At 35.5% G+C, this 14,852-nt stretch overlaps 1 protein-coding gene across 1 annotated transcript in view; it reads right to left on the bottom strand.

Moving 5' to 3' along the window:
• Nucleotides 1-14,852, bottom strand: part of ZDHHC17 (zDHHC palmitoyltransferase 17) — an 89,820-nt gene that overhangs the window by 44,682 nt on the left and 30,286 nt on the right. The window contains exons 3-5 of the mRNA XM_019653203.1: nt 12,513-12,635; nt 4,338-4,415; nt 3,604-3,748 (exon numbers count right to left, since the gene is read on the bottom strand). Coding sequence (XP_019508748.1) covers nt 3,604-3,748; nt 4,338-4,415; nt 12,513-12,635 — 346 coding nt within the window. The remainder of the gene's footprint in view (nt 1-3,603; nt 3,749-4,337; nt 4,416-12,512; nt 12,636-14,852) is intronic.

Raw genomic sequence — 14,852 nt, 5'->3', positions numbered from 1 at the left:
TTGAATTCCTAGCTCCACCACTTAATAGCTGTAAGACTGGTAAAATTACTTTAATTCTCAGCCTCATCTTCATCAGCTAAAAATATAAATACAAATAACAGCTTCATAACACCCTCATGATAATAAATGGAATAATGTGTGTAAAGCACCTAGTCCAAAGCCTGGAACATAATAGACATTCAATGAATATTAAGTTTCTGCATCTTCTCTCCCCAATTCCTGGATTACAGTAAACCAGCAGTTCTAATCCAAGTTGTGTTATCTAACTTATCAGTCAGTGAGAAAGGACAGAGTTATAGTGAGGACACTGTAAAACACTTCACATCTCTATACAGCAGCTCTTTGTAACAATTACTGTGAGATTATGTCTCAAATGTGAACATTATCCACATATATTGAGGCAGAAAGAAAGCTGACAACCACTACATTAGACAAACTAGAACACACGTCTAGATGTCACTGGTCCCTCATCATGAATACTGTATTTCAATGCAATGCCTTATCCATTCATTACAAATTCATTTCTGGATTTACTCTAAGTGTTGCTCGGAATATCTTACATAACCTCACACAATATTTCCAATACTATACATGTTGGGTTTTCTTCAATAAAAGTCTTTTTAAAAAAATCTTCAGAAAAATGACAAGCTTCCTTGTTTCTTACATGAGAGTTTAGTATTGTAACTTATTTTACTTCCTTCACTGTCCTGTTTTCAAGAAAGCTCAACTAAATCTGATGCCCAATTAAAACAAATATGTAAATTCTTATGTTGGAGTTTATTCTTCCTTCTTAGTTTTGAGTTTTTTCATATCCTTTTTAAAAAGTGATGGTATTAACAATATCAATAAATAAAATAAAAAAGGTAAAACTACTCCACATCGCTAGAGTACTAAAAGAAAAATGAAATTCAACCTTTTCACTCTTTGGGTAGGGATTTAAAGCTTGGTACTTCTTTTCCATGTTCAGCCTGGACGTATGGGGATTCTCTATTAGAAAGTATTAACAAGCCCAGATCAAAACCTTATAGGAATTCCATGATCAACAGGGCTCCATAACTTAGCATTTTTCCCTTTTTCTCCTGAAAATCTCCAAAAGAATTGGTAGTGAACACGAAATATATTTAACAGTATAATTAAAATTGTGAAGAATAGAATGACAAACTGAATGGAAACGTAATATGCCCTAAGAATGTAAAACTGATGCAATGAACAAAAATTGGGGATTGGGGGTTGGGGGGGGTGAGGAGGGGTTGAGGATATAAAAAAATGTATGAGTGCCTAATCTGTAATAGTTATAAGTCCAAGGATGTTAAAGTTGAAAAATCAAGTAACAGAAATGTAGTTATATTTATCAGAAAAAAGTTAATACTTAGAAAACAATATTATTGACTAAAGTCAGTGAAAAGGGAGAGAAAGAAGAAATAAAATATATTTATTTTATTATTGCTTATAGTTGGGAACTAATCAGAACTAATAAAATTTTATTGAAATAAGAGAGAGAACTGTATGACTATCTGAGGAAAGAAGAAACAGCAAGCAGAAAGACCCTGGCCTAGACAATAGCATATCAGAGCTGCTCAACAAACAGCAAGACTGTCATGGTTAAAGTCGAGTATGTGAGTGGGAGATGACAGAAAATAAGCTGGAGAGGTATCTAAGGCTAGGATCACCCATGGTTCTATAGGCCAGAGGACTTTGGACCCCATTCAAAGTATGATGTAATGAACATTAGAGGGGTGTTTTACAATATAGTAGAGTACACGTGGAAAACATTCTGGAAAAATATATACTAAGCTGTTAAAGAAAGTGACCTCAGAGGGGGAAGAGAGTAAGGGGAGAAGATAGGATTTCATTTTCTAAGTCATACTTTTCTTTTATATTTGAATATTTTATATTAAGCACGTGTTACTTTTGTAAGCAGAAAAAATTTACTCATGAACAAGAATATATCTTCAGACATTTATTATCAATATCATCCATTTATTATACAAAAGGTACTGCCTTTTTAAAGAATTTTATAGTCTACATTTAGGTCAGTTAAAAAATTACTGAAATCATCCCAAATCAATAAGGTAGCAAAAAGACCATGAAGACTCAAAACTTTACACTTCTCCTACCTAGTTAAAAACTGAAAGAAAAAAAGTAAATGCATATTGTAAATTTTATCTGCAATACAGAAGGCCACTAAAGGTACAGTCATGTGCTACAGCACCATTTATGGCTTCAGCCACCAGACTAGAAGAAACTGCAGGGGAAAAAGGATAATAATCCTCTGTGGTGGTTGGTCTTCAAGATGGCCACCAATAAGCCTCACCTCCTGGTAATTCAAGCCCTTGTGTTCTCATCATGAACATGGTCCAGCACTGTTACTTCCTTTAACTGAAAGAATGGAGAAATGTTGTCGTGCCAGTTCAAGACCTATTTAAATTAAGGCATAAAAGCTTCTGCTTTTGTTCTTTTGGGAGCCCTGAGCCACCATGTAAGAAGTCCATTTCCCAGCTGGAGAGACTACATAGAGGAGTATTGTGAAGAAGTTCTGCAACTGCATGGAGAAAAAGAGGCCAAGCTGTCCCAGCATTCCAGGTGAGCCCAACCTTTTAGCCATTCCTACCAAGGTACAAGTTTACCCAAGCTATCCTCTAGCCCACTGGGGCCCCCAGATGACTGCAACCCCCAGCCATTATTACAAAGAGAAGAACCACCCAGCCAACACCACTCAAACCACAGAATTGTGAAATATAATAAATGGGTGGTGTTGTTCTTAAGCCACTAGATTTTTGGGGTAGTCTGTTAGCATAGTAATAGATAAAGAAACTTCCCCTTCCAGCAATTAACCAGTTTATGCCTCTTTTCCTAATGTACAACACACAACTGTCATTGCTTGACACTGCCATTAAGTATCTTAAAGGATTCATAAAATACTATTCAAATTCTAAATCAGCATAAAATTTTAAATGAAAATAATATGTCAATAGCAGTGAATTAAAATCATGTCTTACTCTTATGATGAGATCCTTAGCTATAAAACTAATGTTTAAGTATAACCAGAGAAAACACATGAAAGAAAAACTGACATGACTTTTAACAAAATACATTTATTACAAAAACATGGTACATACAAACTGGTAACATTTAACCTGATTATACTCACTGCATATTCAGGAAAAATCAGGAAGAACTACTTAAATCACAAGAAGCTTTCTGACATGTAAGCAGCAGCATTATTTTATATAGGAGAAACTGAAAAACTGATCTTAAAGAATTTACCCCCCTCGAGAGAGACTTAATATGGAAAATAGCCAGTAATATGTTCAAAAAAGTTTAACTGAATTCAGATGATATATTCAAAAACTATCTAAAGTTTCTCCCTTATTTTCTGGAATTCATCTCTATCACCCTCACAAATAAAAAAGCCCAGATTAATACTTTTATGTTAACTACATTAATATTAAATAGTTCAATATAGAACTATGTAATAATTTATTCTTTTCGTCCATCAGAAAGTACTATTTAAATACCACCAGGTCATAACCCTTGTAATACCAACAATATCAGGCATTTCATCAACTATGAAGAACATCCACACCACTGTGATCTTTTTACCTGTCCTTTTGCTATGAGATAAGCAACAATTGAGGTATGTCCAAACTGAGCAGCCAGATGAATACAGCTACATCCTTCTCCATCAATTAATGAAGGATCTGCACCATATTTCATTAGTTGCACAACCATAGATAGATGGCCTTGTCTAAAACATAAAAGAATAAACACTTAGATATATAGTTATTTCAAATACTATCCTCCAGAAACGTTTTTTTAAATAGGGTAACAGTGGAAAAGATTACACAAATATCTTTTTAAGTTATTTTAAAATAGGTATATGTCAAGATCCATTTAGGGTTTTACGGTCCATAACTGGAATAACAGTCCTTAAAAATTTAGAGATACTCATAACTTCTTTAAATATGTAATAAGTGGTTACTATATTCTATTAATCCTATTCCAATATGATCTTAATCATCCCACAAACAGGGCAACTTCTTTAACTGTAAACATACACAGGCTGCAAAAGTATTATATTTACAAATCCAAAATTTAACCCAATCTTATAATAAGATTAATATAAGCACGGTTAATTCCCTAAGGACACTTTGGACAATAAACTTTGATTCTAAAGTAGGTAACACTGGACAGCAATTCATTAGTATATAAATGATATTAACTATTAGCATAATAAGTTCTCACATTTATTTTAGCATAATATTAAAAAAAAAAGTTACTTAGTTATTGGCTAATAAAGAAACCAACGGAAAAACAATCCAGAAGCAAATTTAAACCTTGTGGCCCAGTGCAATGGAGTTGAATTTAGGTCTCCTCCAAGTTGATCCACAATAGCACCTTTCGAAATATAGTATCTGTAAGACAAAATTTTAAATAATTTTAACAACTTTCATTTTCAATTTTAATAAATTATGTGAAAAATAAAGAGAAAAATATTTTCTATTTTAGATCTCGTTAGTTTATGCCTTTGAAGATAAACAATCTTTTGTGATAGTTAAAAAATTATATTTTGCAGAAATTTATATCAAACACATCACTCTGTTTCATTCTAGAAGTAAAAGGAAAATAATTTTTTAAAGTTACAAGAAAAAAAACCCAGCAATGCCAAATAACAATCATATAAAAAAGCAGGCAGTCAGAACCACCAAGATTTGGGTCAGAAAGCAGCAGCAGACAAAATCTTGGAATTAGGATGGTTGTAGAATAAGCCACTTACTCTATCACGGGTAGAAGCTCAGCTTTTTAAGCTTCACTTACCTCACAAGATTACTGTAGATGAAATTAAACAATATATGTAAAAGAGTTTTATAAATTGTAAAGTGTAACATAAACATTCTTTATGGTGCCTTATTTGCTATGCCTTTAAAGCTTTGTCGCTTTAAAAAGAATGAGCAACCTCACTGCTTAATGCATTAATGTCATAACATCTTGATATCTTCTAAAATGAACAGGACCTAGCTGCTTTTTATAATGCTTCCTTTGAAAATAATGAGTGCAATGACTCTTGAATATAAATGATTTTAAGACATCTGATGTCAAATGCTTGATGTATGTATATTACCGAGGCTCTTAAACTGTTCTAAGTGGTTACTGATTTAGATCACTAATGCATTCACTCTAAGTGTGCATAGTTCTAAACATTTAATATACCATACTTACATGCTTTATTCAGAAATTTTCTGCTTTATATAAATATTTGTTAAATTGGTGCTTTTAAAGCATTATGCAATGAAGGACCCAACTCTATCATGTAAAATAGTTTGAAGTAACTTAAAATATTTTCACACTACAATATTTTCAGTCCAAAATATCAATTTTGAATTTTGTATATTTTGAACAAAAATACAGAATGCAGTCTGAATGCAAACATTTAACTAGTCCTAAGTTGTTTTTTAAGGTACCTAATAGACATTATATACTAGTTGAAAATGCATTTTTGGGCCGGGGCGCATTGGTTAAGAGCTGGCTTGGGACGCCAGAGGGCCCCGGTTCGGATCCCACATATGAGGGCCAGTGACACTGCTCTCCACAGCTAAGATGCTGAACAACAGCTCAACCTGGAGCTGGGCTGCCATGAGTCGCTGGCGACAGCGTAGGCTGCAGCCCCTGCTGCAGTGGTTGCCATGCGCTACTGTGTGTAGCCAGCAGCCAGTGTGAGTGGCTGTCTAGAAGCCGGCGACTGATCTGCCTCACTCGGGAAGAGCGCAATGATGGTGCCAACTTGGGCCAGTGAAGCAACGTCCTCCACAACTAGACTGAAGAACAAAAGGACAGCAACTTGTCTGTTCCCCTTCCCTGATTCCCTAAAGCTGTTCCTTCCCCCAATTCCCCAATAAAATCTTTAAAAAAAAAGAGAGAGATATCAAGTATTTGAAAGATGAAAAGCAAATAGTTAAAACTCATATGTCTCCAGGGAGTATGCCAATGAGAAGCAAACCAGAATATGTTACAAAACCCTAAAAAAGCTGACGGATTAAACTCAATTGTTACCTCTGAAGAAAGTAATAAGAAGCTGGGCTGTGAATAAAAACACTGGTTGAAAGTCAATATAAGTTGCTGGAAAATTGTTTGCTACCTTATATTTTCACTGAAAGTTAGTATTTATTTAGTGTCACAAATAGGCATTGTAGTGGTATGGAAGCAATCAAGCAGCTGGCAGTGACAGAAAAGTATTTTTTGTACACTTTGTGTACTATAATGTTAAATCTTAGAACATGACTACTCAAATTTTTAATGTTATTGTAGTAATAATTCAAACACTTAAAGTTCAGATTCATTCCTGCATGCTTAAACGTCATTGTATGATGGTGATGTGGGCTTCCGTCTCAGGCTCATGTTGACTTTAACATTCAACCATTCAGCATTTGCCAAAAAGTGTGTTCCCTGCACCTTTACCAGAGAAATTTGAGACTCAGGGAACTAATCAGAGAACCATATGAAACAATTTATGTAGCAATTCAATTAAAGTTTACATATGAACAAGAACCCCAGGCCATTTTCCTTGCCCAGATCAGCTAGCAGACAGATGCTCAGTGCCTCCCCACAAAGAGATCAGAAGATTCTTCTCTAAGAGAAATTGAATAATCCCAGAGAAAAACCTCCAGACATGGACATTTGGGAGGTTCCTGTTCTGAACTCCCTAAGTTCCACAAATTCCACTCAGCTTTACATATCTCTCCTAAATATGAAAGATCAAATACAACCAGATAATCGAGTAAAGCTTCAAATATGGAAGGAGACCAAAATAAAGCAGAAGCCCAAAATAAACAGACAATATAGAGAAAACTTTAAAAACAAAAACAAAAATTACAACTAATATTCTCCAGAAATAAAGAGAAGATAATATACCCAAAATACCTAAAAGAAAAAGGGAGGGGGGAACAGAGATAAAGAAAGAATGCTTGAAAATTGAAAATATTAATAAAATTAGAAATTCAAGTGAAGGATTAGAAGATAAACTAAGAAAATCTCCCCCAAGTACAACTGCTATACTGACTGGGAGATAAAAGGTCGTTGGAATAAAGCTCAGAAAAAGACTCCCAATTTGGTTAGTTCCGGTATCTGACAAATAAGAATTCCTGAAAAAAACAAAACCAGAAAAATGAAAATGAGGCATTCTTGAGAGCACAATGCAAGGAAACTTCTCAAAACTAAAAAGGCAAGTTTCCAGACTAAAATGGCAACTTAATGGTCATAAACTTAATTTAAAAAAATAAATAGAAAGAACACTATCAATGCACAATAAACTTTCACCAAGTTGGGGATAAAGAAAAAACTTACATGTTGCCAGAAGAATAAGCCAAACACGCAGTATGTTCTCAGAAAATAACGCTGTATTTTTTAATAAAGGCCATATTCTTTAATAAAGCCTTGACATGAAATAAAACTGAAATCAGAGACTACATGCATTCTTAGCTTTGGTTAATGAAGAACCTTAAGGTAGCAGGAGACTTGAAGACAAGAGGCTGAGCTAATCCTTTCTATATTAGGGTAAAAGCTGAGAACTAGCTGAAAGACTTTCGGCTGAAGGTCTCCTAAATTATACTTACTTTATATCTTATTATGTAAGTGACCCAACTACGGTATTCTGCTGTGTCAAATGTGCTCCTGTGTATAATACGCACCCATGTTTTTGGCCCAAACCTTCAGAGAAAAAAATCTTTCATTTGAATTTTTTATTTCAAATTTTTATTTGTTTACATTTAGGTACTTGTTTTTTGTACTATAATTTTAGAATTTACTTTTTAACATATTATGGTACAAGAAATTTTATGTAACAAATAATTACAAAACAACACTATATACAAAGTACAAGAAATTTTATGTACTGGTAACAAACTTACGATCTTTACGCATCATAGAAGGCCAAGAACTCTTCGTCATTTCAAGTTTGTAGTAAATTCAACAAAACCAATAATTGTATTATTCCAGCATTTTATTTTGCATACAGATATCATTATTGATTTCTAGAGTTACACTTTTAACTCATAAGCATAAATAAAAGAATTAAAAACATTTATATAGTAGATACGGAATTAGTACTACCCATGTATAATGAGCATCCTTATTTTTCCCTCACAAATTTGGGCAAAAATGTGCACATTATACACAGCAAAATAAGGAACTTTGCTTGCAGTAAGATCCTTTAACACATCCTGATGGAACATAACTGTTAGAAGAAACACTTCTCCATGGGTCTCTTATGCTCCCATATGTCTGTATATATCAAAAATTGTAAACCCTGGGCAGCCGAGTGGCATGTTGGTTAGGAGTTGGCTTGGGACACCAGCTCTGAGCAGCAGGGCCCCAGTTCGGATCCCAAATGAGGGCCAGTGACACTGCGCCCTCTACAGCTAAGATGGTGAGCAACAGCTCGAACTGGAGTTGGGCTGCCGTGAGTCACCAGCAACAGGCACAGGCTGCATTGGGGCTGACCGGCAGCGGGCGTGAGCTTTCGTGAGCTGCCCTGAGCGGCCATCCAATGGCTGGTGAGCGACTGCCTCACCCGGGAAGAGCACAATGATAATACCAACATGGGCCAGTGAAGCGACATCCTCTACAACTAGACTGGAGAACAAAAGGACAGCAACTTGTCTGTTCCCCTTCCCCAATTCCCCAACGCTGTTCCCCTCCCCCAATTCCCCAATAAAATCTTTTTTTAAAAACTTGAAGCAAGAAAATAACAAAGTAATGCTTTAAAATCCTGAGAAAACTATTTTTAATCTAAAAGTCTATGCTTAGCCAAAGAAAAAATAAGGTGTGAGAGCAGAAGAGATTGTAACTTCAAAACATTTACCTCTGAAGCACTCTTTCTCTCTAGAAAGCTATGAGAAAACGTGTTCTACTAAAACCAGAAAGCAAGCCAATAGAAATAAAAACCTGAGATCCATGAAATTGAGGCCAATGCTGGAGCTAAGGGATTTCCTAGGACGATTGTGAAGGAAAGTCCCAAGACAACGGTTGTATAGCAGCTCTAAAGAGCAAATAGTCTAGGCTGGAGCAGAAAGGTGGAGATATCCAGGAACAATTTCATACCCCTTCCTCCACCAAAAAAGACTAATAAATATCTGTTACTATTTGCATACAGTGGGGTTTTACAATTCCAAGATTATGGGAAGAATTAGTTACAATATATGAAAAATTAAACGAAAAAAAAAATGAAGCAACTGCTACTTCAAACAAAAATCAGGATTCTACAGGAAAGAACAGATAATCATAGAACACTTCTGGGCTTAGCAGTGAGAATTTACAAACTAACAACAATTTAAACTGCGTAGTAATTAAACTAAAAGTATAATAAAGGATGGAGGAAGAAGTATTAGTGGTGAGGTGATCTGGAACATCTACTAGTCTCAAAATAGAAAATTAAAATATAATAACTGATTAATCAAAAACTAACAGCCTAGAAGTTGGCAATATTTTTTAAAATTCAAAATTCATTTTCTAATTTTCCTACTCCTAAGAATTCTACAGATATATATGAACATAAGCAAAATGACATGGGAACAAGTGCAGCACTGTCTGTAATAGTAACAGCACCAAAGTCAATCTAAATATCTATCAATAAGGAAACCATTAAATAAATTAAATCCATATAATTGAATATTTTACAGTCTTTTAAAAAGAATGATGCAGCTCGGGCTGGCTAAGTGGCGCAGTTGGTTAGAGCGCAAGCTCTGAGCAACAGAGTCACCGGTTCAATACCCACATGGGCCAGTGAGCTGCACCCAAGCTGAGCTTCCGCCGAGCTGCCAATGGGCGGCCTGATGGCTCAGCTGGTGAGGGCGCATGCTCTTAACAAGGTTGCCAGTTCGACTCCCGCGTGGGATGGTGGGCTGTGCTTCCCACCCCCCGCCCCCCCTAGATTGAAAGCAGCAACTGGACTTGAAGCTGAGCTGCGCCCTACACAACTAAGATTGAAAGACAACAATTTGACTTAGAGCTGATGGGTCCTGGAATAACCACAATGTTCCCTTCCGCAATTCCCCAACACTGTTCTCTTTCCCAATTCCCCAATAAAATCTTAAAAAAAAAAAAGAATGATGCAGCTCTATTTGTAGTGACATGAAAAATCTCAAGATATATAAGTTAAATGAAAAGCAGAAAACTGTTTGCTATCATTTGTGTAAAGAAAATAACTTTCTAGGTAAAAGTAGCAATACAAATATGTAAAATCAAGAGTTAATACTGAGAGAAACCGCTGAAGTATTAAAAATAGTTACTTTTGAGATATAGGACCCAAAGAGTGGGGAGGGATTGCCATTTCCCATTGTAAGCCTTAAAGTGCTATTTGATATTTCAAATTGTTTATGTAGTATTTTGATTAAAATAACATTAACTGAAAAAACTACAGAAGGCTAGATAGTTTGAGCCAACCCTCCCATTAAAGAAAACTAAAAAAGCTCAATGAAATAGAAGAAACATTTCCTTAACAGCAAAGCCTAAGAAGAGTAAGAGATTTTACCAGGCCAAGATTCAGGAGAATGTTAAAACCCAGAGAAGTTAGAAATTCGCATGGGTACCATGTGCCCTAGAGACATTTTGGTGATGCAGAAGAACTGGCCAAGAGGCAAGCTCAGCAGACAAAAGCAAACTAGGGGACGGAACCCCAAAAAGCTGCACTACAGTAGTAATTAAGAGCCAGAAGCAAAACTGGTTTTGACATGGTCTTCAGTCACCTGAGTGATCCAAAAAAATCTAAAGCCTTAAAATTAATTTAAAGTTGGATCAAATCACCTTAGGCCTCCACTTATTCAACAAATAATTTTTCAAACAATGTCTAGTACATATTCAAAGATAATCAGGCAGACAATGAACAACATAACGGACAAAGACCCACACAGACTCCAAATGCTATATTCTCAGAAACAGATTATAAAATAACTGTATTTACTATGTTCAAGTATACAAGACAAGATTGATAATTTCAGCAACAAATAATGTAATACATGTTTTTAAAAACAGTAAAAATTCCAGAAATGATAAATAAAATTAGAAACACACTGAATAGTTTTAACAGCAGGTTATACATAAATAGAGAATAAATGAACTGCAAGATAGGCCAGAAGAAGTTTCCAGAATGAAGTGGAAATAAAAGGATAGAACACACAGAAGAGAGGATAAGAGATACAGTACACAATGAAAAGGTCCAACATACGTTTAACTGAAGTTCCAGAAGGAGAGCAAAAAGAGAATGGGCAGAAGTAATATTTGAAGAAATAATAGCTGAGATTTTTTCCAGAACTGATGAAAACATCAATCCACAGAATCAAGAATTCCTTGCAATCTCATTCGAGTAAATAAAAAGAAATCCACACCTAGATACATCATCATGAAACTGCAGAAAACCAGAAACAAAGAGAACATCTTTAAAGCAGCAGGGGGAGGGGAGCCTTCAAAAGCACAATGCATACTTACCAGATTTATTTCTCAAAACTAACAGAAGCCAGAAAACAGTGAAATGATATTTTCAATGGGTAAAAAACAAAAATAAAACAAATAAAAACTGCCACCCTAGATTGCTATACCATGTGAAAATTTCATTCACTAATGAAGATGAAATAAAAAACATTTTCCAACAAGCAAAACAGAATTAGACATCAGGAGACCCATACTGAAGGCAGAGGAAAGGCTACAGATAAATGAAGGAAAAAAGGAACAAATAAAATGGAAATATGCTCTCTGGAAGAAAGTAATTCATGGAGTTCAATGCTTTAGATATTACTTGCTTAAACTTTAGAGCTCTAAGGGAAAATTATTTTACCTGGCATTAATATCCTACTTGCCTGTAGACTCTGTGCTGTGTACTTAACGGCACATCTGCAAGCAGTTTATTTCAGATTCTTGTCTTTATCTAAATAGCCTATGTACAAATTATCAGAGACTACCATACTAAACTAGATTTACTAAGAAAGACTTCTACCATCTTATTCTTGCTTATCTAACTACCTCTCGCTAATACTAAACAAGCAGATTAACAGTAAGTAAAAAAAATCATTTTACATTTAGTATGTAAAGTATTCATCGCTTATGCTGGTATGAATAGCTCATCAGATTATTGTTACCTCTTTCAACCCCTTTCCTTTTGTAGCTCTTCCCCATAGAATTCATATTTAGAATGTGAGCTGCAAGTTAGACATCCTGACTCCAACCTTTATTAGCTGTATGTCATTAATAGTATATTTAACCTCTTTATATGCTTCAGTTTCCCCGTCAGCAGGACAGCAATAATTGTCATTTTTCATATAGGGTTAGTTCAAGAGTTAAGATTAAAGGAAATACACATGGAAAAACACTCAGCACAGTCTCTGGCACACAATAACCACTCACTATATGTTAAAAACAATTTTTTTAAGGAAAAAAGGTACACAAAATTTACATTTTAAAAGCTACAAATTTTAGAAATTGCTAATTTTTATAACTAATTACTTAATAATACAGAAAACACATACTTGACTAAATCTATTCTGTTATTGATAGCAGCCCAATGGAGGAGTGTAACATTTTCTTTGTCTGGTTGCCGTACATCATAACCTGCTTCCACCAATTCTCGGCAACGTTCATATATTCCATATCTTGAAAAGAAAAGAAAATAGAGACTGTTACTACTATTTGACAAGAAATTTAAAGCTGAAAATAACATTTTCAGAAGAAAATAATGTTCCATTTTGATACCTGGAAATTAAAATGAATTTCTCAACAAAACATGTTACTTTTAACATATCAACATTCCAACAGCTTTTACTAATCCATTTTACATTTCAAATGTGTCAGCTATAAGAATATAACATCTCATTACGTGGAAGAGGATACCAGAAATAAGGTTTTTATCAGTTGCTTGCTTTTATTTATATAACCACTTATTCCACAAAACATTTGAGGCAGCTTATAAAAATACAATTATGTTAAAAATTAGTAAACACATAAAAAAGCAGTAACAAAGAACATATCAATGATTTATAAGAACATCAAGAAGATGCCTGACCACTACAGTGTACACCTGAAGCTGAATAATACTGAATGTCAACTATAATTTAATATATACATATATACTCATGGGATGTGGCATACAGCATAGGGAATAGAGTCAATGGAATTGTAACAGCTATATATGAAGTCAGAGGGGTAGTAGATTGGGGGAAGGCGGTTATCACTTTGTGAGAGGTATAGATGTCTAACTATTACATTGTTTTGTACACCTGAACTAACAAAAAAATATATATATGTTATATATATATATTATATATATATATGATGTATAGTGCTACTAAAAAAAAAAAAAGAACATCAAGAATAAAGGATGCTTTTTAAGCCCCAGGATTCTTTATTTACGAATTTAGCTTTGATAATTATGAAGGCCAATAAAAAAGGACGTGTGGAGGTGGGAAATCCGGTGGGTAGGGGAAGAGTCTTATGAGTTCAAGCCAATGAGACAGAAGAGAAAGTCTACTGGGAGAGTTCTAGGAAAGATGTTCATTTGATGAAGAAGAAGAGGACATGCAAAGAGCCTGATCCTTTTCCTTTCTTTTTTTGGTCATTGTGAGGCAGCATAAATTTTTTTTTAATTATTACGCAAATTTTTTTTTAAAAAGATTTTATTGGAGAATTGCGGGGAGGGTAACAGCGTTGGGGAATTGGAGAAGGGGAACAGACAGGTAGACAAATTGCTGTTTTGTTCTTCAGTCTAGTTGTGGAGGGCATCGCTTCACCGGCCCATGTTGGTATAATCATTGTGCTCTTCCCGGGGGAGGCAACCGGTCGCTGGTCGTTTGTCCGCTGCTCAGAGAGGCTCCCAGTAGCTCACACCGGCTACCAGCCGCTCACATAGCTCACGGCAGCCCAGCTCCAGGTTGAGCTGTTGTTCATCATCTTAGCTGTAGCAGGCGCAGCATCACTGGCCCTCAATGTGGAATCCGAACCGCAGCGCTGCTGCTCAGAGCTGGTGCTCCCAAGTGAGCTCTTAACCAGCTGAGCCACTCGGCTGGCCCCACAAATTTTCAAGCATAAGCCAAAGTAGAAAGAATGGTACAATAAACTACCAAAAATCCATCAATGAACCTGAAGAACCATCAACTTTATCCTAAACAAAATATTGGCTCCTTAAAGATATGAGACACAAAAACAAATTTCAATGAGCTTTGGCTATAATTGTAATTTCTCAATCAGAAAGGTCTCCAAAATGGGGAAGGCACAATAGAGAGTGAGGCTGGGGCAGAAGTGGTACATTAACAGAACACTAGAAGCAAATATTAAAACTTCTACCGATATTCATGTCTTAGTTAATAAAGAAATTAAGCTTTACTAATATTTAATACAGCCTTCACATTGCTGTCCTCACTAGTTCTGTAGTAAAAGTGTACACATGTGCACACGCGCATGGGACACAAGGTAACCAACCTAAGGAAAGAACAAGAGTCCCACAATGCATAGGAGATGACAGTGGTACCTTCAGTTTTTGTTCTTTTTCAGAAAATTGTTTACATGTGCCCAGTTAAGGGAATTAGGCATATTACCTTACAAAGAGCAGAATCTACCTCACACTTTGAATGAGCTGGTAAGTGACCATGACAATCTTTTTAACCACATAGAGAATGACTGGTTATTTTTCTAACACTTAAAAGTGAATATGGGGCTGGCCGAGTGGCGCATTGGTTAAGAGCTGGCTTGGGGGCCGGCCGAGTGGCGCGATGGTTAAGAACTGATTTCAGACACCAGAGGGCCCCGGTTCGGATCCCACATATGAGGGCCAGTGACACTGCCCTCCACAGCTAAGATGCTGAACAACAGCTCAA

This window comes from Hipposideros armiger, unplaced genomic scaffold, assembly GCF_001890085.2.
Source record: "Hipposideros armiger isolate ML-2016 unplaced genomic scaffold, ASM189008v1 scaffold_199, whole genome shotgun sequence".
NCBI classification, from domain to species: domain Eukaryota; kingdom Metazoa; phylum Chordata; class Mammalia; order Chiroptera; family Hipposideridae; genus Hipposideros; species Hipposideros armiger.
This window is presented reverse-complemented; position numbering and strand designations above follow the sequence as displayed.